General features: G+C 42.7%; 1 protein-coding gene across 11 annotated transcripts in view; it reads left to right on the forward strand.

The window, feature by feature from the left end:
* The window catches only part of Zmat4 (zinc finger, matrin type 4), a 415,792-nt gene that overhangs the window by 142,627 nt on the left and 248,835 nt on the right, over window positions 1-24,330 (forward strand). For all 11 annotated transcript variants that reach the window (XM_017312858.2, XM_006509141.3, XM_006509140.4 and 8 more), the window contains one exon: window positions 7,390-7,479. In XM_017312858.2, coding sequence (XP_017168347.1) covers window positions 7,390-7,479 — 90 coding nt within the window. The remainder of the gene's footprint in view (window positions 1-7,389; window positions 7,480-24,330) is intronic.

Raw genomic sequence — 24,330 nt, forward strand, 5'->3', positions numbered from 1 at the left:
GACTTTGTATTTAGGGCACTTGACTCAGTCTTTGATCGTCGCCTTCATAAATCAGATTCTGTATGGGTCTTTAATTGATTCTTGAAGTAAATTCATAGAAGTAAGACAGTTAACTGCATTAAGCTTTACTTTCTTGATGCTTATTGTCCAATTTCCCCAGCAAGGTGCTATGGACTAGCCTACCTCCGTGCTGAATATCGATGTTAGTTTTACTGCCAAAATGGATTATGTGTAATTGAGGAATCAGCACCACTTTGATGGAAGAAAAAAAAATAAACCTTTTTTTAATTTAAAAATTGTCAGGTTGCATTTGGATGAATTTCTTAAGTGCCTTTGGTTATTCGTGTTTCTAAAATTTTATTTATATCTTTTGTCTAGTCTAATATTGCCTTTTCTGTATGAATTAGTGATGCAATATATTCCGTCAAAGGCCTGTCGCAAATACTGCTGTGTGCTGGCTGGTTTTCTTGTAACACAAGCTAGACTCATTTTGGAGGAGAAAAATTGAAAATATTATCCCCCACCAGATTGGTCTTTGAGAAAGCATGTAGGATATTTTCTTGGTTGATTGATGTGGGAGGGTCCAGGTCATTGCTGGTAGTGCCATCCTTGGTCATGTGCTCCTGGGTGTTATAGGTTAAGCAGGCTGAGCAAACCATGGAGGGCAAGCAAGAAGCTGCCTTTCTCCATGATAGCCTCTGCACCAGCCTCCCAGTTCTTCCCTGAAGTTTCTGCCCTGACTTCTTTAGATGATGAACTACAAGCTGTGACATGAGATAATCTTTTCCTCCACAGGCTGTTTGGGTCATTGTGTTTACTGCAGCAGTAGAACCCTTGACTGAGGCTCTTGCTTTGAGCAGTGCTTCTCGGGGGCATGTCCCTCACTACATCACTTCATGTTTGTCACTCTTGCTTCTTTTGCTTGGCTGATTAAAAATGTTCTGACTCAAGGTTGATCAGGTCCAGCTGGTTTCATTACATTTGAGGGCCTTTAATTTCACTTCATCTGTTTACATCTTGTATCAATGCAGCTGTAATGTATGAGTTCTGGTCTTGTGAATGTAAGTTTCTATTTCAATGCCCACCAGCCTCCCCCCCTCCCCAACCTCTGTGGGTCTTACTTCATTCTAGCCTGCCTTGTCCTGATTTCTGGTTCTACCTCAGAGTACTGGAATTATAAGCCCGATGTCACACCTAAGTCCCCATTCGCTACTTGAACCCATTTTTCTTTAACACACATTTTGTTTCTCTTAACTTCTGCAAAGATCTGTGGTATGTTTTCTACTCTTGAATGCTGTGAAAGACCTTCAAGTTATGTGATGGCATTTTTAATTTCCTTCCTTTATTAACTCAGACAGTATCATCTCAATCAGGTGTCTGGTTTCGTTTCTCAGGTTATACCCTTGGTTTATGTTTTTCTCTCTTTCATCAACTGACACAGCGTGTACACCATTTACGACTTATTTCTATTTGTCCTTGTACATACTTGGAAAATAATTGTTTGACCTCTCCTCTGATGATCTGCTAAAAGCCATCCTTGGACTGTGGGTGGGGCTCAGGCAATTGACTGCTTGGCACAAGCAAAGCCCTGGGTTCCATCCCCAGCAGCACGGGAACTTTCCTTCACACCATATGGTAGTTTGCTGTGTGCCACTCACCCCTGGCATGCCAGAGGCCATAAAGGTCTACTACATGCTTCTGTATGTGCATCAGCTAGGCTACTGGGATTCGTTCAGGATCTTCCAGTCCAGTTTCAGTTCTAGGAGTACCTGCAGACCCTATCAGTAGCTCAGAGCCCATGATGGGGACCTGTAAGGAGGGTCTAGGCATCTCTGGCCTTTTCTGAGACAGCAAAGCCTTCCTTCAGGCTTTCCTCTTCCTGCTTATCTGACCCAACATGCACACTTACTCAGTGTAGGAAGGTTCTGGGCCCAGCTTACTTATATGGTAAGAGCAGAAGCTACAGACATCTAGGAGGTGACTATTCTCTTAGCAGTCTGTAACTCTTGTGGTTTTCCTGGACACATGCAGGTCCCAGAAGTCATGAGTCCTGAAATGGGATCTGTGGTGGTTTGAATATGCTTGGTCCAAGGAGTGGCACTATTAGGAGGTATAGCCTTGATAGAGGAATTGTCTCATTATGGGCATGGGCTTTGAGACACTTTCCTAGCTACCTGGAAGCCAGTCTTAACTGCCTTCAGAACAAGAGGTGAAACTCTCAGCTCCTCTTGTACCATGCATTCCTAGATGCTGCCATACTCCGGCCTTGATGATAATGGACTGAACCTCTGAACCTGTAAGCCAGCCCCAATTAAATATTGCCCTTATAAGAGTGGCCTGGGTCAAGGTGTCTGTTCACAGTAGTAAAACCCCTAAGATGGGTTCCTACCGGGACAGCATTTCTTTCATGCTTTGGAGGGAATCCCTGTCTCCCACTGGACAACAATTCTCTAAACCCCAGTGAGTTAGACTCTTGATGTTTGTTGTCTCAAAATATCTCAGAGATGGCGGCCTGTGAGAATCACAGTTCTATAATTATCAGTCCATTCTAGGCTCTGTTTCTTTGCTGTTCTTGGCTCTCTTCGGGTGGTTTCTGGAGGAGGTTTAGTTAGATGGCTATGTCGGAACAAGATGGTGAAAGACTTATCTTGGAAATCAAGAATGGATCATGATGATTATTTAAGATCGCACCTCTCCTGCCAGCCTCAAAACTGAGATCTGAGGATGAAATGAGACGATGAACGTGGGAATTCTTTGAAGGCTGCTTGAGGAATTATGCAAATACAAACGTGCTTTGTGACCGCCACATCTTGTAAGAGGAGAAGCCAGTACCCTCATTGGTAATGAGCTTGAGTTAGGCTTTTAAAAAGAGGAATGTGCAATTGTGAAAAATGATTATTTGGGTGAAGAACAGATCAATTTCAGTTCCCATGATCTTCTTGCTTCTGCCCAGCAATCTGAAATAGGGCTTTGCATTATTCTTTGTTCCCCCAGCGCATTTCTGCTTTATATAGCTTCTCTGTGTGTCAAGAGATTGTTTCGGCTAAAGAAACTAATCTTCAGATGGGTCTGACTCAACAGAATGCCCAGGGCAGGGCAAAGGCTTTATTTAAAGTTGAAGAGTTGGTGATTTCCCTAGACCATTGGGGAAGCTTGAATGCGTATGCTTTCAGTGAAAGTCAAGTCTTTTGGATGAAGCCTCTCGGGAGGCAGTTATGCTAGGCTCCTGTCTGCAAGTATAACAGAGTATCATCAATAGTGTCATGTCTTACATGGGATGTGTTTTGAAGTTGGGCCAGCCATTGGCTGGCCATTCCCTTAATCTTTTATCCCTGCACATCTTGTAAGTAGAACAAGTTTTGGTTGAAGGTTTTACCGGTGACTTGAGACCCACTCCAAACACCAGGCTGTGTTCCCTGAGTCTTGTGGAAGAGTGGGGGATAGAATTGAGCAAGTTGGATGGGTCAAGGATACCATAAGACCTACAGAGTCAACTAATCTGAGCCCATGGGGCCTCACAGAAACTGAACCACAGAGAAAAGAGCATTCAGGGGTTGACCCTAGGCCCCCTACATGTTTGGAGCAGATATGTAGCTTGGTCTTATAATGGGTTCCCTAACAATTGGAGGGGAGGCTGTCTCTGACTCTGTTACCTGCTGTTGGCTCCACTTTCCCATAAATGGATTATCTAATTGGGTTTCAGTGGGAGAGGATGCGTTTAGGCCTATGGCGACTAGATGTCACAGGGTAGGGTGGCACTCCAAGGGGCTTCCCTTTCTTCTCAGAGAAGGGGAGGGGTAATGGGGGGGAGAGATTGCAAGAATAGGACTGGGAGGAGAAGAGGGATGGGGCCCTGAGATAGGGATGTAGAGTGAATATATAAATAAGTAAGTAAGTAAATAAAAGAATGTAAAAGATTTTGCTTTAAATACAAATATAAAAGCAGGAGAGACCCTGTTACTTCCTGCTCATTTTTTTCTTTCTTCAAGTGAGCGTCCTTTTCTCTCTCCTGAAACTTCACCAACTAAACCCTGAAGTATTGTTTTCTCCTGGAAGCTAACTCCACTTGGTAGCGACTCTGTCACTTTTACACCTTTGAAAGGCAGTGCACATTGTCGGTAATGAGAAATCTTGACAACGTGTAAGAATCTGTTGTCGTTGTGTCTGTTTGTAACAGAGGGTCCAGTTCTGCTGATGTGGACACACTGACCCCTCTCCTCAGTGTCTTGTCCATACATGGAATCTGAAAATTTACCACACAGTGGATATCCCAATTGCATTGTTCTTACCAAAAGAAAGTTTAAAGCGTGAGTGGGTTGAGAAGGCTCATCTAGTATCAAGTATCCCAATGAAAAAAATACATTTGAATTTTCAGTGTTGGTGAGGGCCAATTATACCAGTGCACAGTGTGAGCACTTCAGAGCAATGGTGGCTTTCACCAGATGTAATCATTCAGATAAAAAGTGAACTTAAAGCAGAGTACTATGATGTGAGCCACTGCCATGCTCATGTGGTATTACAGGCGGTTTGTTAAAGAGATAATAGTAATAATAATAATAACCCATACTCCATTTTATCTAACAGATATTTTTCCTATTCATCACTTTCTGGTAGCACTTGTGGCCATCGCGAAGTTTAGCTTTGTGCTTGGTAGTTTTTATTTTATATTTCTTACATGGCAAATGAGCTTCTGGTTTCTCCATTCTGCATAAGGCCATTCTACTGCTGCTTTAACAAGACTGCTATTGTTGACCAAGCCTTTCTGTCCCATTTTTTTTGAAAGTAGGTAATGCTAAAATGAACATCTTTGTTACAATTTAATTTTAACTTTCTGTGGGAAGTTCACTTGCTGGAATAAGTGGAGTGACATTACGGTGCCAAACTTAAAGGGCTTTCTGGAAGGTAGTGGGGTAGAGGAGTCAGTCGGAGGCACCCAGCTAGGTGCTCCAGAGTCTTTGGATGGGGATGTGGGGACAGCCAGGATTCATGGAGATGTCACAGCATGCTGAAGGCTTAAGAACAAAGCGTTGGTATCCTTTCCCATGGTCAATCCTACTGAGAGGGCTGGCTGCCACTTTTCTTGAGGTTCAGCTGTGGCTAGAGGTGTGAGATCTGACTCTGGCAGTTGGAGACAGTGGTGCAATGGGTCCAAGAAAAGGGTGGGCACTCATGAAGGAGACACTAAGGTATCTTCACTTCTACCCGGAGGCCATCATGGTTTCCATGGTGGTGCAAGGCTTTGGTCATAGCCCCAGGAATAGCTGTGCCTGCTCTGGGTAAATAGGACCTCAGAACCTGAAGGGGACTATCTGGTGTACAGTCCTAGAAATTGCTAAGAAGCCTCAAATCCCAATCTCTTTCCTCACAAATAGATTCAGAGAAAGGATTGTCATTTCTTCTCCGTTTGTTTTTCTTTTCTCTTCTTTTCTTTTGTCTCTTTTCCCCTCCCCTCCCCTCCCCTCCCCTCTTCTCTTCTCTTCTTTTCTTTTCTTTTCTTTTCTTTTCTTTGTGTTGTTGTCAATTAGTTTTGTTAAACTGCAATTAAGTAACTTGGTGAACTTTGCCTTTGACCAAGAGTCTTCTCAAGAGAAACAACACACTTCAGGGAAAGGGAGAAAGGGGGTTAGAGGCAGGCCCCTGGGAGAGTTCAAACTTCCTCATCACCCTGGGTGTGCTGGTGATACTGGAGCTGGGGAATTGGACACCTGCTTCGGTCTGTGTGAACATGAACAATTACTCCCAGTCTGTTTTTCAGGCACCATATGTGGCTTCCACCTACACAAGCTCTGTGTTCTGAAGAATTAAGTGTTTCTTTTTTATTCTTCTGCCTGAGGCTGTACTTTGAGTAATACCACCATCCCTTATCTTTACCCCCTCCATGGTTAAAAAAAAAAAAACGTATGTAGATTTTAGTAATCAATATTTTATACACACACACAGTATGAGTTTGTACCATGTCATTCTCAAACATATTACAGAACTTGAGTGATGTTCTTGGGTCATCTAGCATGTCATCATAGGCCCCTAGTTTGCTGTCCTATCAAATTTCCAGTCAAGAAAACACTTCAGACAACCTTAATTCGGATGTACTTTGGCACATGGTGATGACCACAGTGTGTTTTCCGGCCACACCGAGGTACTTAAACATTTGTAAAATTCCTCATGCTCACAAACGCACTTGAAGGCCTTGAAAGTGTCCAGGGACTGTTTGGAAGTGTGCTCTGCTTGTTCTGGGCAGGATAATGGAATTAAGAAGTGATGAATGAGAAAGGCTGGCAGGAAGGATTTATAGTGCACGCTGTAAACAAAACACAACTCGCCGGCTTTTCTCCGAAAATCGCTCTGCCTTCTTAGCTAATCCATAAAAGTGAGCCATCATCCGCTAGGCTGGCTTGCGCTTGACTGTGGATGAAGATGGAGTGGAGGAGACAGAGGGCCCCAGAAGGAGGTGATCTCCATGCCAACGGGAAGGGAAAGGGAGTTGGAATGAGAGTGTGGTGGGTTAGGAGCTGGTGCTGTCAATGGGGAGGGAAGCAGGACTGTGGAGATCACAGCATTCTGTGGGAAATCATCTCACGCAGGTCTCCTAACAGCCACAGTAGCGTTGTGCTCATTTTGTGTGAGCAGAACACCTAACTCATGTAGACTCAGAGTCCACTCCAGCTGATGACTAGCCTGATATCATGCAGCAAGCCGGTGGGAGAGCCAGGGTTTGCTCTCAACTTTAGGAACACTTGCTGACTGTATGCTCTTCTTCCTTGCTTTGGGGAGAACATAAAAATTAGAATTCCAATATTCTTTCAAGTGGTAGAGATCAGCCCCGGGTGTGTGTGTATGTGTGTGTCTGTGCAAGTGCATGTGTGTGATATGATCACAGAACTAGGGGAAATTGAACTAATATGCAATTCATTTTTCATTGTAGGCCTTGGAGAGGTCAAGGTCTCATAGACCATTCCCATCCACCTGAGGCTATTTGCTTGTAGGGCACTTGGGCTTTGACAAGTTTCTAGGCTTTGTAAAGCCAGATACCCTAGGATTCTTTATGCCCCAAGTCTGAGCACAGGAGAGAAGTGAGATAGAACATCCCGGTACTCCTTCCATTACAGTTGATCCTTACGTAATTTAGTTTGCTTATCTGTCTTACTTTTGAGGACAACTAAATGCACGGCATAAAAAGAGCTGATTTGTATTATCCTGAAATGGTACCGGCTTGCTGAACTTACCATAATTAATCTACCTGAAGCTGACTTCCATGGAATTTTCAGGAGCACAAGAAAGTATTTTCTACCAAAAATAACGTGCCTTTGTGGTCATTGTCTGCATTTCTATGTACTCCTCACAAGTCGGCTGTTCTTTTTATGGCACCTCCTTGTGTTTTTTCCTCCCCAGAGTCGAAAACATGCCAGCAAAGTCCGGCTGTATTACATGCTTCACCCCAGGGATGGTGGGTGTCCTGCCAAGAGGCTCCGAGCAGAAAATGTAAGTATTTGGTACCATCCAATGGCATGGGTGGTTTGCTATGAATTTTGCATGTGTACGAGTTGGAACTGTGTCCAGATGAGTAGAGAGAATATTCCTTGAGTAGGGTCATGTTCTGATGGGGAGAGGGTCCTGTTTGTCGGATGGCCTTTTCCTTTCTACGGGAACCTGCTAATATCCTGGCTTCTGGTGATGTTTTGCTGGAGCTCTTCAGAGAAAAGAAGGCGCAGAGTTGCTGGGACAGAGGCAGCATGGGTGACAGGAGACAAGGGCCACCAAAGACAAAGCGTGGGAAGAACAAAACCTAAAGGGCAAAACTGACGGAAATACCAAATGCTTTGTTCTTTACATATTTGATTTCTCTGCTGTGTAGAACACAATGCCATCTTGTTAATTTATAATGAGGACCACACATAGCATCTGCAAAGAAACATACTCGGGCGATTTGATCAGTGACCCCCTCTGCCTGAGGGTGCGTTTACTTGAGAAGACCATGACAGGTGGGAAGTTGCTTCGAGGTAAAATGTCAGAGCACTGGGGTTCCTTCCTGCCGGGCTTTTCTCTTGGCAGGGGCTGCTGTGTGAGGGGCATCCTCTCGTCCTCTAGACACGGAAATCCCGCATGCTAACACTGAACTTAAATTAAGCACATTAAACTTTGTGTTTCAAGAGGTTGTGGAATAGTCCTGGTACTATGTAGCATCAGTTTGTAGGTGTTGGTCTCCATTTTTAATAAATGATCAATGAAGACATATTTGAAGACCATGGACTTGGGGGATTTTCTGGGAAGAAAATAAGGGATGAAGAAACTGTGTGTGCCTGCAGGCAGAGAGCTCTTGGATTGTCCCCTCACACTAATGTCACCTACACCACTTAGCATTGTAGCAGGATCTGATCGCAGGTAGACTGATCTAGACACTGGTCACTGATGGGGTGTGACAGTATCCTGAACTTGTTTGAGGGGAAAAACCAAATGACCTGGAAAGTTTGCAAACTGCTGAGGCCCAGGCCTCTGTCAGCTCCTCAGCATCTGGCACAAGGAATTGATCTCGTGCTGCCTCTGTGGACCATTAATACTTATACTTCCCTCTCTGGTTTTTGTGACTGTTTCATGAAGTGATAAACACAAGGCTGGCTGGTGGCATTGCCTGAGGAAGAACCAAGTAAATAAGACAGACTTGCTGGCAAGAACTGAGGGATAAATGATGTAAAAGAAATAGCTTTGGTCACAGTACCTTTATTGACAGTGTTTGAAAAGAACCCCAGAGGCAAAAGGTAGGGAAATCCCACCAAAAAGTCTCAGCCAGGGAAGTTTGTTCCCAAAGGGCTAGCATTTTTCTGGGGATTGGGATATGAGTAGAGTTTATTAGGTGGTAGAGGAAGGCAAGAGGGAGGGAGAGATGTCTTAGCTGTGTGCTTATCAAAAAACCCATGCTAAGCTATAGATGAGTTAGCCTTACTTAGCCTTTGTGGGACCTCAGAATCCTATACCTACCTGGAAATCATGCCTCCTTCTGATGAACAGGTAAACTAGAACTGTTTTTGTTTTTGTTTTTGTTTTTCTGTTTTGGAGATAGCCTAGAAGTGGCGCCTGTATCCTTACTTGAGAGTTATTAGTTCTTAATTCTAAAAGACAGGAGGTGCTGAACTTCAGGCCGACTGGATAGAGAGCTCTTTGGACACATTTTTATTTACTACTTCTATATAATCACGGATGTTGCCCTTACATGGGAGCTTCTCAACCTCTAATGTCTAGACAATGAGCAGCAAATGGGGCCTCAAGCTGGCTTTGTGGACTTGGAGGAGACAGCGTTTGCTTCTTTGAGCAGTTCCACCATTTGCCTGCCTTGGGCTCTGTTCTGGGCCAGTAAATAACCTTGGACCCAGCTCATATGAGGAGAGATATGTGGATTTTAGAACAAGGCCCATTTTCAAGGCTTCTATATTTCAGACCCGTGTGAAAACCTTCCTTCAAGCACCCTGGGTTTTGGAAAGTTTTACCTATCAATCACTTATCATTTATCCCACCATTTCCCATAATTCACTAATCACAGTAGGAAAGTAAATCAAAAACAGAGAAGCAACATGCTCATCCCACTTTAGGAGCAGAGGTCGTATGTGATTTTGTTACAGCATGTGTAATGGATTTCATGGGTACATAGGCCATTTCCACTAGATGCTCTGATATGCTGGGTATAGTTCAGATAGGCTTCAGCTTGCATCCGGGGCTCTGCTGTAAGCATCTGGAGGAATTTTGCCTTGGACAGACTCACACTAACAAACTGAGGGAAGGAATAGGCAATGATAAACAACCCATCCATAAAAGGAGATGCCTGACTCCCAATCTATATATTTTTTTCCAGCCAAGGAGAACAATCTGCTATAAATCATACTTAGAGGGTGGCGTATGCTCATTCTGAAAATGGTCCAAGAAGCCACTCGTTAGCTCCATAAGAAGAGGCACCCAAGTGGACTGCTTTTGCTCAGCAACAGCATCCCTGATCTTTACCCTTGCTGCTAGTTTAGGACCAAGCAGAGCATGGCAGACATGCACACTTAACAGTAGTGTGGGGTGCTTTGCCTTTAACTGACCTTCTTCCAGTGTTTGCCCACAGCGACCTACAATCAGAACATGCCCGAAGGCTTCTGTGTTTCCTAAGAGAAAGCTTCCTTCTCTTCTTGCCTTTGAGTCATCCTTAAACCTATGTGATGGTGGCTGGCTCTATGTGATGGTGGCTGGCTCTGTGGTACATGAAGCTGCATATAACTAGATTTTGCCCTTTGCATCTCTCTGCTCATGTCCATAGGGCTACAAAATGAGAAGAGCAGCAGTCAACTCACAGCTTCTTATGGAACGTCACTCATGTGCTCCTTCTGCCCTCCCAGATTCCAGAGTCCTGGGCTGAGATGCACCTCCACATCTGCCCCTTAATGCTAGGAGAGGGCATGGCTTCTGAGAGCAGAGAAAACCTTTTCCCCCGTTTCCCCAGGCTCCTTGTGCATGCCCTCCTGCTGTACTCTCAGCCCTTAAAGGACACATGCCAGCCTACATTAGGATAGAAGAGAACAGCTTGTGTCTTAAAGCCCTCTATACACTTATGTCTCCTGTTTTAGCGTTTCCAGCTTCCTAAAATCCCCTTCATATATGCACGATTATGATTTTGCAATTGAAGCTTTTACTTCTTCTCCTTTTGGAACTTTAGAGCAGGAGGCCCAAGAGCAACATCAACAATGAAATAAATCGTTATAGCTGATTCCCTTAAAGACATTTTCAGCAATTCTTTCTATGGTAGAGTCCAATTGGCTTGAGAGATGTTCTAACCCAAAGTGACTGTGGCCTTCTCATTTTATCTTCTCCTCCATGAGCCACATGCTTTGGAGGCATCTCTTTAGGGAATGGAACTTTAAGGGAAATTGGGTTTCAGACTTTGTTGCCTTTGATTAATGAAAGGCGTAAGTGGCTGCCGATCAAAGCTGCCAATCACTAGTAAGTAAACAGCGAATTTCTATGTGTTGTTATATAATTCTCTGTGAAGCTTGTGCTTGGTTCATGTGATAAGGATGCCTGGATACATTTTCTTTGAGGTATGAAAGATTCAGCATGGCTTGGAATCTAGGTGGGGGTTGAAGGTCGAATGCCAGTCTCATGTAGAATTTTCTTATTATTGATGTGAAAAATAAGGATGGAAATATGTGTGCCATGATGCATATGCCATGACATGTCACAACCGGACAGGCCTGACGTTGCTACCTTAGGTTTTTCATTTCTCTTTCCAATATGTCTCAAGGCTGCCCCTGACCTTTGGCATTAATGTCGAGTCCTGATCCAGAACACTGTTCCTGAGGGACAAGTACAATAGCAAGCACATCCTACATTGTCCCCAGCATGTTCTAAGTAGGTGATAACACATTCATAGAGGCCATCCTCCTCAGCCTTTGTGTAAGTCAGAGAGACACATTATCTCCTCTCAAAGAAATGAAATGACTTGACTCGTCATATAGTGGTGCGTGGCAGGGACATGTCTGAGAAAACCAAACCAAACCAAAGGAAGTGCTTTTTCCTGATTCTGTTCCCTAGCTCTCCCATGCTGTGCCATGAGACAGCTTACACACATCCCCAAGTGCTGGAAGGTGCTAGATGCTCCCACACTCCAACAGAGTGGGAGGGTTCTGTTGGTAATCTGTGTGGCGTCACACAGTGTGTTTCTGCTTCTATAGACATGCCCGGGTGTGGGGAAGGTGTTCCCAATTGTCCTTGATAGTTTCAGGTTTTCTGAACAGGATGGCACCTAGCTGATTCTTGAAAGAGTATACCAGTGAACCAGTGAGGTTCTGTGAGTTCAGGATCATTGTGAGCCATAGCCATTATGGGGATGGGACAGAAGCCAAAGGCATTTCTAGCATGTCTGGGCAGCAATCAGTTTCAGGCCAGGGTTCCAGGAGTCCTCCCTCCAGAGACTAGATGAAAGCCTGCCTATTTGCCTCTCTCTAATCTGTGGTGGCTGTTGAAACCCTTGGATCATAGCCTGGTTGTTTCTCTGTACTTTCATCTTCTAGAAGGATCTTGGAGATGGGACCTAATTTTTCTGTATAGACCCCATATAGTAATATCTCATGTCTCAGGATCATGAATATGGAGGTGAGATTATTCATCAAATCCAGTGTCAGAAACAAAAGGCAATGTTAGGAAGTGAATGTGGTGACTTGTGCCTGTGGTCACAGTACTTGGGAGGTGGAGGCAGGGGGATCAGGCTCATCCTTGGTTACATAGGGAGTTTGAAGTCAGCTTGAGCTAGAGATTCTGGAGGGAGATAGGTAGGTAGATAGGTAAATGGGTGGAAAGATGGATAGATAGGTGGATGCATGGATGAATGGATGGATAGATGGATGGATGGATGGATGGATAGATGGATGGATGGATAGGTGGATACATAGATAGGTGGATAGATAGATAGATAGATAGATAGATAGACAGACAGACAGACACATGGATAGATGGATAGATAGGTGGATAAATGGGTAGATGTATAGATGGATGGATAGATAGGTAGATAGATGATAGGTATGTGGATAGATAGATGGATAGATAAGTGGATAGATAGATAGGTGGATAGATAGGTGATAGATGTATAGATAGGTAGAGAGATGGATAGATGGGTAGGATGGATAGAGAGGTGGGTAGATGGATAGAGATGTAGATAGATGGATACTAGTGATAGATATAGATGATAGGTAGAAATATATAATAGAAATAGATAATATATAGATATAGATAGATATGATAGAATTGACAATCGATAGATGATACACAGATTAATAGAGTAATGAATGAATACAAATGTCTGAACTAGTAGACACAGGTAGCAATATTTCACCTATAGCCCTGACACACACTGTGCCTGCACTGTTTTCCTAAGTGGTATGAGTTGGGTTCATAGTAAAAATTTCAGACAGGTGCAACTTCATACCCACTGAGAATATTTGGACACTCAGACTTCATAGTTAGAAGACTCGGTTCTGTCCTGGCTCTGCTACCTATTAGTTTTATGACATTGTTTTGAACTGTTAAACCTTAATCACTATGATTATAACTGGGGCTATAATTATTGCCCTTGGCCATCTTTCAGAAGTGTGACAGGCAGGGCTCAGATAAAAGCATGATGAACTATAAAGGGTATGGAAGTGTTAATGGCAGGGAGGAGACTTTTCTTCTTGGTCTCTTGGATTATTTTCTGATCTCTGCTGCCTCCTACAGTACTCAATCAGCCCATTTCCATGGAGCTTCTGCTCTGTGCACATCTGAGGGGACCTTGCAAAGGACACATGAAGAAGGAAATGGGGGGGGTGGTTGTTGCATACCTGGATAGAAAAGGAATACATAAATAACTAAATGCGCATTTGTGTCATCCTGATGTTAATGAAGCAGGTGATCAGAGAAGTTATTGCTTCCCTCGAAGACTGGGTAAGGCTGGTCTAAGGAGGGAGCTCACTCAAGGTAGGCCCTGTGCAAAGCCCCAGAGGCAAGTGGGGTCTCCTAGGGGCCTAATGGGGCAAAGACTTCATACTGACCTAAAATTATTTATCAGTTGGTTGTATGGTTATTTTGTTTACACATATGTCTATATACTGTGTGCTTGTCTGTTGCCCACAGAGACCAGCAAAGGGCATTGAATTGCCTGGGCCTGCACTTATAGGTGGTTGTGAGGCACCAATGTGGGTGCTGGGAATCAAACTGAGTCCCCTAGAGGAGCAGCCAGTGGTCCTAGCGGCTAGGCCATGTCTCTGTCCCACACTTACTTTTATTCAACATCTATTTAGAAAGACCCTCCAAAAAACTTGCCATAAAATGTTTTTTTTTTTCTTTTCTAAGATAAAGGGAAAGACAGAGTAGTTGGGAAGAAGATGAGAATTATCAGGGATGGGTAGGTGGGGAGTAAGGGGGCAACATTACATACATGTAACACATGTAATACACATGTCCTACACATACATATGTGAAGATGTTCTCACAAAACACATTTGTACATAACTAGATACGCTACTAAGACACTGCAGGATATTTCTTTTACGTCCAAAGCAAAGAATGAAATCTATATAGCAAGGATTACTTTAAAATTTGTTTGAAATAGGTTACCTTATGAATAGTTAATGTTGCCTGCCTGTGGCCATGATAGACTGGCTCTCGTCCATACACTTATGACACATTGAAGTATGTCTGAAGCGTCTCTATTTATTACGACAAAATAAAAATGATAAGCACCCATCCTGTTCTGTAGCCCTTCCCTTTCCACTCTTCCCTCTGTTTCACCTCCTCTTCCCTCAGCTTTTTGTTGTTATTAATTTCTGAACAAACAAGGTTTTGGGAACAGGGTGAAAGGTTTATGATGAAGTGAAGGACTGTGAATGAATTACAGTCCTTTTTGCTGAAGAAAACAGGCCCCAGAGTCTTATACATAGTAAACGAATGTATGTTTTCCCACTTAGCTACACTGTCAGCTCCTACATCCCCTACCTTTAGGAAATCACTGCCTATGTTTTAGTCACACTTTTTGCTGGTTAGAAAGTCACATCCCCAGTTGGCCTGGCTCCCATGTTGGGAATATCTTCTGTAGGAATTCTGTGCATCTTGCATGCTCAGTATGTGAGGGAGATGAAGTGTGGGTGGGTAAAGAACTTGTGTCTATAAATCAAGCTAGCTTTGCTCAAAGCAATAATCACGTAGGTTTTATCAGTGGAAGTTTGGCTTAATAGTTATTTGTGTTTTATTTTGTCTGATTTCTTCCAGTGCAGGTTCTGTTCCATTCCAGCTAAGATACCTAAGTCACACTTGAGCATGCTTCCATCCCCACCAGATTCTCATAAGTATCTGGGAGAGCTGGGCTGGAAAGTTGGGTGATGTTGGAGAGTGGGTTGGTCAGTAGGGTGAGGCATGTATTCAGGAGTGGGCAAAGCATGTGCAAACCATGATAGTTTACTGCAATTGGTCATACAACCTCAGAGTGAAGGGAGGGGCTTCCTTTTTTTGCAGGCTGAAGCACCACGAGGCTAGAAAATACGGGGTGTGTGGAAAGTAGGTGCCGTGATGGGGAGTGTCTGGGAATCATGATTTTTCATAGTCAAGGCTCATTGGTAGTGGTATTGGATGAGAGGTTCCGCATCCCATGCCCCTACGAGGTCTCAGTGCTTGTTTAGCTTCCGGGTAGGACACGGTTCAGGGCCCTGGGTAAAGGAGAAGAGATTGACAATTTAATCACCTGAAGATGAATGGGCACTTTGTCCTGATAGTTTTATTGTGAGAATAAATAATTCTGCTAATTATTTATGAGATGGAGAACTAGAGCCTGGAGGTCTGTGTCTGGCCTCAACCTGGATGAGTAAGGCAGTCATCCTCGGTCCTCATCCACACGCTATGTGAAAGAAAGCATGCTTTTACATTGATCCCTTCCCTGGACATGGCGGGAAGATGGGCTCATTGTCTCCCGTGAGCACAGGGCTCAGGTGATCGTTCCAACGTTGTCAGATGGCACAACATGACCAAAGCTCATCGATGACCTTCCTCAGTTGGCTTCAACCAATAGAGAAAAAAAAATCATACCACCTGAGGGCTTAAGCAAAGGAAATTGATTTCTTATAGTCAATTTGGTTTCCAGTAAGGGGTAGAGCCTCACATGGCTGGGGTCAGAGGGGAAGGGGTAGGGTGAAGAGAGTAAATGGCTTGGTGTTTCTTCAAATAAGGACAATAATCTCTTTCATGTGGGATCCACCCTTATGACCTAATTCCTTCACAAATCATCTTGCCAAATGTCATCACATTGGGGATCACAAGAATGGATTCAATACATGGAATCTGAAGGGATACAGACAGTCTATAGATGGCAACCTTGACTGTTGACTCGATTTTGTCAGATAAGACTCCAAACAGCTAACTCCATATAATTACAATGATTTCACTGGGGTTTCTGATATTTCTTTTGAAATTATTCAAAGGGTTTTTACAAAGCATTAATGAGTCTCTGTTTTAGGCCTGTGAGTAGGTAGTATCAATTCTTTTTAGTGTTCTCTAACCAATATGAACAATTTTGCCGGTAGAATTGATTGTCTATGTGCCCTCCACCCTGCCTCCACTGTGGTCTCATGTATATATCATCTGTGTATCTCAGGCTGCCTTCAAACTTGTGATCCTCCTGTCTCAGCCTCCCAAAGGCTGGGTTTATAGGGTTATGTCACCAAGTTCTGCTGTGCTTTTCTTTCTTATTTTATTATAACTTGTATTAGGACCTATTCTCACCATATAACTCTGTTTTGAGAAATATCTTTATGCATTTATTGTTAGTATATATGTTCTTATGTTCATGCATAAGCATGATGTCTGTGCATGGGCGTATGTATAGGTTGCATGTGTATGGAGGTTTAGAGTATAACTCTTTGGGTTCAGTTCTCTCTGTCTACTCTTATGTGGATTTGGCCATCAATCTTTTGTGACAAGCAGTTTTAATGGCTGACCTGTTTGGATACCCACACCATACAACTCTCAAATGCTGAGAGATCCTGTTTATTATCAACCTCTGTTTTTCTCTACCACGAATTTTTAGAGGTTTTCTCATCCAACCTTTTATCTTCTCACCAAGTATACATATTTTAAGGAGCATACATTTTTTACTGTTTACCCAAACTGAAAAATAAGACATCACAGAGAATTTTTAAAACTCAATGTCAATTCACTTGAAAACATACATTCATAAAGAGAATTGCTGGGAGACTGTCTCAAAGATCTGGTCGCCATCATACCTCTGTTACGCAACTCTTCACAAAGATCTTCCTTTTGTCTCACGCACTTCACAGGATGTGGGCCACATTGCTTTGCCTTTGACATTTTGATCTGATGTTATATCTTCTATAGGTGATTCCATATGGAGTAAAGGGGTGTGTATGTGTGTGCACACGTGCTGGAGACCTTTATTCCCCTCTTGCGGGTTTGTCTACTGTTACAGCGTAGTTCTAAAATGATCCCCGAAGGCCATGTTCTAAAGGCTTGATTGCCAGGTCAAAATTTTAAATTGATTTGATGTTGGGTTCTAGCCCCATCAGTGAAGTATCAAGAAGTGTGGCATCTCTGGAGAAACTTGGTCGTTTCCTGATGACCATTCCCCCATCTCTCACTTGCCTTTGCTTCTTGGTCTATGAAGTGAGCAACCTCCTCTCCTATACTTGTTTCCATCATCAGAAGGTTTTACCGGAGTCTGACTCCAAGCAATAGTGCCTGTTAAACTTGATCTTGTCCTGGGACCTTGAGAACCCTTTAAATCATCTGCTGCTTGTGTTTCCAAGTGGGATCAAATAAGGTGATGTCCTTTTAATATCAACCTGAACCATAACACAGTACTGTCTTTCTCATTTTTGTGCATTTGGGGTTGTCTTTTTTTTTTTTTTTTTTTTTTGTTTAAAAATGACTGCTGAGCACAGACTTGAAATACTGTCTGTTAAGATATGCCTTAGGGAGAAAGCACTTGTCTTGTGTAAGCTCATAATGTATACTAAATAATGTACCTTTAAACAGAAACATGTATAAAACAAATTACATATTGATCAGTGCATAGGAATGTAAGCCGAGCTTGTGGGGAATGAGTCTCCCTGGGGGAGCGATGGTCCAGTGTTTGCTAATTCAGTGTCTGCAATGACTCTGTAGACCATAACACTACAAACCATGAGAACCAGCTGTGTGTGTACACACATGTACCTACACATGTACAGTTGTGTAGCATGCCACAGTGTCAATGCCCCAGAACTTATGTGCTTACCCATTGCTACTGAGGATTTTCATCTTACATGATATCACAGAATGTCCATGCCATGTTGATAGATGTATATGCCCTTGTTTCAAATATAAATTACACACACACACACACACACACACACATTAGAGAGACAGACAGAAACTAACAGAGAGACAGACATAGGTAGACAGACAGACAGGCAGTCAGGCAGATGCAAGCAGCCTGAGAGAGTCTGAGAGACAGACAGACTGAGAAATAGATGGACTGAGAGACAGATTTTAGACTGGGAGATAGACTGAGAGACAGACTGAGAGACAGCCAAAGAGGCAGACAGACACAGACAGGCAGAGACAGACAGGCACAGACAGACAGACATAGAAAAGGAGAGAGAATTTGCTACAAGTGGGTTCACTCAATCAAAGCACGCATTTGTAATTTTGATAAGGATTGCTGAATTTCTAATATCTTTATAGGCACTGTACTCATCAGTCATACTGCCAGCACCTGTTACTGCCCAGCTGCAGAATGGTTCTTGGGCTTCTCTCTAAGGAAAACACATGAACTCTGCTTTCATACCGAGGACTTTGCAGTGACATTAATCGTGCAGGTGTGACTTCCCCTCTCCAGAGGAGTGAATGGGTAGTGTGCAGAGGTCCCATGAGAAGCTGTGACAGATGACGGATGGCACTATTTTTCCAGGCCTTTTCAGTGTTATTTGCAACCTCTATAGTTCTATTAGGGATGGGTCTGCTGCTCTTCTCTGGAAGATCTGAAGAGCAATTAGGAAACCAATAGGCATGGAAGAGCAGTTATTTCTGTACCATATTAAATCAGGAGTCAGGAATTAGCCACTGGTCAAAATTCAGACACTTCCTGCATATGCAAAGTCTGCAAGCTAAGAATGGCTTCTACATTTTTTAAGTGTTAGAAAATGCCAAAGAAAGGATAACAATGGTGTTGGTGTAAAATTAGATGAAATTCAAATTTTAATGTCCACAAATAAAATGTTATGGAACATAGCCACAATTACTCTTTTTGGTTAGGACTATGACTGACTGTTCACACGCCACAGGCACTAAAGCTTCAAGCTGGGACAGGGAGCAAATGTCTCAGAAAACCTAAACTATGTGCTCTCTGTTCCCCCACAGAACACGCTTGCCTGTGCTCTTGTGCAGTGGATGCTTTCAGGGTTGGATGATGGGGAGGAGGGGGGGTGTCGGCTGACATTCCTGCAGGCTGTGCCTCTGCTCTTGAAGCAATACTTTCTGCAGGAGATGCAGGTGACAGAGCCAATCTGCCCTCTATTCGCAGAGTTTTAGGTTTCTTGGCCAGAAGTTTGAAGGCTTTGTCCTTTGGAGAGACCTGGTAACCTTATGTCTAAGTTTGGGTCTGAACTGTTTCTCAAAGGTTCCCGTGTTTGAGGGCCTGTCTCACAAGGTAGCTGGCTTTGGAGGTGGGGGCTTCTGGGATGATCAGATTATGAAGGACCCGATCTCCCCATGAAAATAATCCACCACTGAATTCATAATTGAATGGGCTGTTAGCAATTAGGGCCTGCCTGGAGGAGATGTATCACGGAGGAGTGGGTGTGGGTTCATCTGAAAGAAACCTTGCTCTTGCCTGTTCCCTCTTCCTCCATGATGTAACCAAATATCTCTTCCCCCTTCAGATCACTAACACCTTACGATTCCCCTCTCTGCTGCCTCGGCCCAGCCCTGCAATGCTCCCGCTTCATTTTTGTTTTATGCAGTCACTCCAGAGTCTGGACTATCACCTGAAGATTTGGATCGATGAGAGAGATCTCATGTGTCCTTTTTCTTTCTGGATCCAATTAGCTCACTCAATGTGATCTTTTCTAGTTCCATCCATTTACCTGAAAGTTTCATTATTATTTTTTTTTAACAGCTAGAGAGTATTCCACAGCGTCTATGTACTGGATTTTCATTATCCACTCATCAATTGAAGAACATTTACTTCATTTCTATTTTCTAGTTATTGTGAATAAGGACACAGCTGTGCAGGTATCTGTGGAATAGAATGTCAAGTCCTTTGGGCATGTGACAAACAGGGGTATGGCTGGGTCACATGGTAGATTATTTTCTTTAAGGTTTTGAGAATTCTCTACACTGATTTCCATAGTGGACATTCCAATTTGTAATCACACCAATGATGAATGAGTGAGTGTTCCACACCTCCCATCCTCTGCACAGCATTTGTTGTTGGTTCTTTTGATTTTCTCTGCCATTCTGACTAGGTTAAATGGAATCTAAAAGTTGTTTTGATTTAAGTTTTCCTCATTGCTAGGGACAATGGGCATTTTTGAGGTCTTTGTTGTCCTTTTCCTCCTTCATTTGAGAACTCTGTTTGGATCTCAGGTACAGTTATTGAATGGGATATTTGATGCTTTTTTCCTTTTTGTTGTTTGCTTTTCTCTTCTTTTGAGTTCTTTACATATTCTTGATATTAATCATTCCTGTCAGATGTGTAGTCTGCAAAAGATTCTCTCATATCCACAGACTGCCTCTTCACATGACTGATTGTGTGTGTGTGTATATATATATATCTATATATCTTGTAGTTTTATTAAGTCTCATTTGCCAATTGTTGGACTGAATTGTTGGGTGAAGAATGAAGAAAGTCCTTTCTTGCACCTATATCATGTAGGCTACCTGTGTGCTAGCAGTTTCAGGTTTTACATTTACGTCTTTGACTTAGGTTTAGTGCACAGTGAGAGACACAGGCTTAACTTCATTCTTTTGCATGTAGACATCCAGTTTTCTCAGAAATACTTATTCAAAATACTTTATTTTCTTTTTTAATTGGATATTTTATTTATTTACATTTCAAATGTTATCTCCTTTCCCAGTTTCCCCACTGCAAACCTCCTATCTCATTCCCCCTTACCCTGCTTCTATGAGGTACCCTCCCTCACCCACCCACTCACACCTCACCACCCTAGCATTCCTCTACACTTGGGCATCAAGCCTTCACAGGACCAAGGGCCTCCCTCCCATTGATGCCAGGTAAGGCCCTTCAGCCCCTTCAGTCCTTCCCCTAACTCCTCCATTGAGGTCCCTGTACTCCGTCAATGGTTGATTGCGAGCTTCCGCATCTGTATTTGTCAGGCTCTGGCACAGCCTCTCAGGAGACAGTTGTATCAGTCTCCATAGTGTCTGGGTTTGGTATCTGCATGTAGGATGGATCCCCAGGTTGGGCAGTCTCTGGATGGCCTTTCCTTCTGTCTCTGCTCCACTTTTTGTCCCTGTATTTTCTTTAGACAGAAACGATTCTAGGTTAAAGTTTTGGAGATGGGTGGGTAGTCCCATTCCTCAGTGGGGTGGGGGAGACATGCCCAACCTCTGTATATGGTCTTGACAGGTTCTCCCTCCCCTTTGTGGGGTATTTCAACAAATGTCATCTCCATGAGGTCCTGGGAGGCTCTTGCATTCCTGGCATCTGGGGCTTTCTGGTTGCTTCCCTCAGTTCCCCATCCCCCATTGCTACACACCTCTGTTCAATTTCCTGACCCTCTGTTCATCTCCTCCATCCCCTCCCATACCTGATTCTTCCCCTCTTTTCCCCTCGCCCCTTCTTTTCCTCCCAAGTCCCTCCTGTCCTCTACTTCCCTTGATTATTTTGTTCCCCCTTCTAAGTAGGATTGAAGCATCCACTCTTTGGTTTTCCTTCCTCTTGAGCTTCATGTGGTCTGTGAGTTGTCATTTTTGTCAAATATCAAATGGCTGACGTGACATTTACTCATGTTCCAGTCTTCAGTTTTGTTCCGCTGGTCTACACGTCTGGTTTTGTACCAGTGCCACACTGTTCTGATTATTATGCCTCGGGAATGAATATATCTCAGGACCTGGAATCCTTCAGCATTTCTCTTTTTGTTCAAAACTTTTTTAAAAATATCTTAGATATTTTCTGATTCCATATGGATTTTAGAATAGTTCTTTCTATTTTTTGTAAAGAATCTGATGGGAATTTTGATTCATATCTCATTGAATTTTAAAATAGCTTTTGGTAAAATGGCCATTTCCACAACATAAATTCTACCAACCCAAAGCATGGACCATGTCTCTATTTTCCAGTGTCTTTCTCCATCTCTTTCTTCCGAGGTTTAAAGTTTTCACTGCAGAGAGATCCTTTACATCTTTGGTTATGAAATCTGCCCAGACATTTTATTTTCTTTGAAGCTATTGTGAAGATAGTATGCTCATGGTCTCTTCCTCTGTGTATTTGTTAATGGTATAGGTATAAAGAAAAATTGTTTATTTGTGCAAATTGGTTCTGAATCCTGTCGCAGTTTGTTTATGATTTCCAGAAGTTTTCTTGAGGTTATTTTTGGATCTCTAATATATAATATCATGTCATATAAAGATAGAGATCATCTGGCTTCTTTCCCCATTTGTTGCTCTATAATTTTCTGCTTTTGCCTTGTGACTTCAGAGTATTTTGAGCACAGTATTGAAAAGGAGTAGGATAGTGGTATCCTGGTTGTATTCCGATTTCAATGGGTTTGCTTCAAGTTTTAAGGATGATGTTTGTAGCAGTGGGTTTTTAGCTACACTGCTTTGGCTCCTGGTGGGTCACATGTGCACACTTGCCTGGGAGCTACCTGGAATCATGAATGGAATGCACACGTGCGCACCCACCCACCCACACACACACACACACACACACACACACACACACACCAGTTAATTTTAAAATGCCTTGGCTACCACAAAGGTTGGGCACTCCTAAACCTTCCCCTGCTTACCCCAGGCCCAGTCTGGAAAGTGGCCATCCACCCAAATTCTCACATGGGTGGTTGGCTTTCTCTCCTGCAGCTCCTACGTCCCATCCTTCTTCCCTGACTCATGGCGGGTCTGTCTCCTTTTTCCAGATTCCTAGCCTGCGCAAATCTAAAGATCCCACCCTGTCTCCCTTTGTCCAGCCGTTGGCCTCTGGCATCTTTACTGATGGATCAAAAAGCAATTCACGACAGGGACCTTTCAGCACTTTGGACAAGTAGCTTCCTGATTAAATCAAAGTGTTAGAACCAATCCCTAACAGATGTTGGCAGTGGAGTTTTCTTACATAGCTTACTTGGTGCACACACACACACACACACACACACACACACACAGGGATACACACTCAGGCATACACACATATATACACATGCATGCACAACCCAATGCATGTACACAAAGCTACAACCCGATGACCAAAATGAATACACACATTCAGTAACCTCAGGTCTCCAATCATAAGACATGGTCTAGGCATGTGTATAAAGTGATAGAATTAATCTGTTTTCTCCAAAACACGTCCTAGCTTTAAACATAGGCACTGCCTTAGTGTGAAACAATGGACTCCAATCAAACAGGACCAGAAAGTACGCAGGCATTGCTATCCTAATGTTGATGAAATGGACTTCATATTAAAGCAAACTGGGGAGACAAGAAGAATACTTCATTCTGTTTCAGGAAAAAGTTCAATGAGCAGATATAACTACATTAAACATACATGTACCAAACTCTGGCACATGTAGCCTCATCAAAATATCTCCTATTGGATTTAAAGTCTCAAATGTCAACTTATTAATAGTAAGTGACTTCAATACCCCACTTCCTCCAAACGAAACCATCAAAATTAAATGACATCAAACATCAAATGGACTTAAAAGTTTCCTGCAGATTATTCCACTCAACTACCAAAGAGGAAATATTCTACTCAGCAGACCACGGAAACTTCTCTAAAAAAAGAATACATCCTGGGACACAAAACAAATCTCTAAAAATTCAGAAAGATTGAAATAGCTCCATATTTCCCATCTGTCCCAAATGCAGTAAAACTTACAATTGACAGCAAACAAATTCCTAGTAAATATACACAAAGTTATGAGATTAAACAACTCACTACTGAGTTACGAATGGCACAGAGAAGAAATCAAGAAAGAAAGAAAAAAGAAATTCCTGGAACTAAATGAAAATATAAACTAAAGACAACAGAACTTCTGGCACACATTTAGAGTGGATCCTACAAGGGGAATTTATAGCTGTAAGTGCCTACCTTAAAAAAATCAGAACGAGCACAAAACCAAATGGTTTTAATGTAATTCAAAAATTTGGAAGAACAGGAACCAAAAAATATGTAAGCCTAGTGGATGGCAGGAAAGAATACTTGGAGCAGAGATTAATGACCTAGAAATAAAGAAACCATATGAAGAATGGAGGAATCCAAGAACTGGTTCTTTGAGAAGATAAACAAGATTGGCTTCCTTTGGAAAGATGCAAAGAGTGAAGCAAAATGAAATCAGTGCCTTGTAAACAGTACAGCTAAGAGTCAAAACTAATAAACCTTGCCTTTAGGTCCTAAGGCCTACAAAGCTATGAATTGTTTACATAATTGTCCTTTTATTTAGGAAGTATCAATTGAATATAAAGCAAGTCAGATTCTTTGCTGATTGCAGATCGAATGATATGTAAGCAGCTTCTCTTTATAGAATATGCTGGGATAGTGTAGACCTTGTCATTATAGATTCTTGTAGCTGTATAAATGTAGGAAAGTCCATGAGATCTTTGGGATCA

The sequence above is a fragment of the Mus musculus genome, chromosome 8, assembly GCF_000001635.26.
Source record: "Mus musculus strain C57BL/6J chromosome 8, GRCm38.p6 C57BL/6J".
NCBI classification, from domain to species: Eukaryota; Metazoa; Chordata; class Mammalia; order Rodentia; family Muridae; genus Mus; species Mus musculus.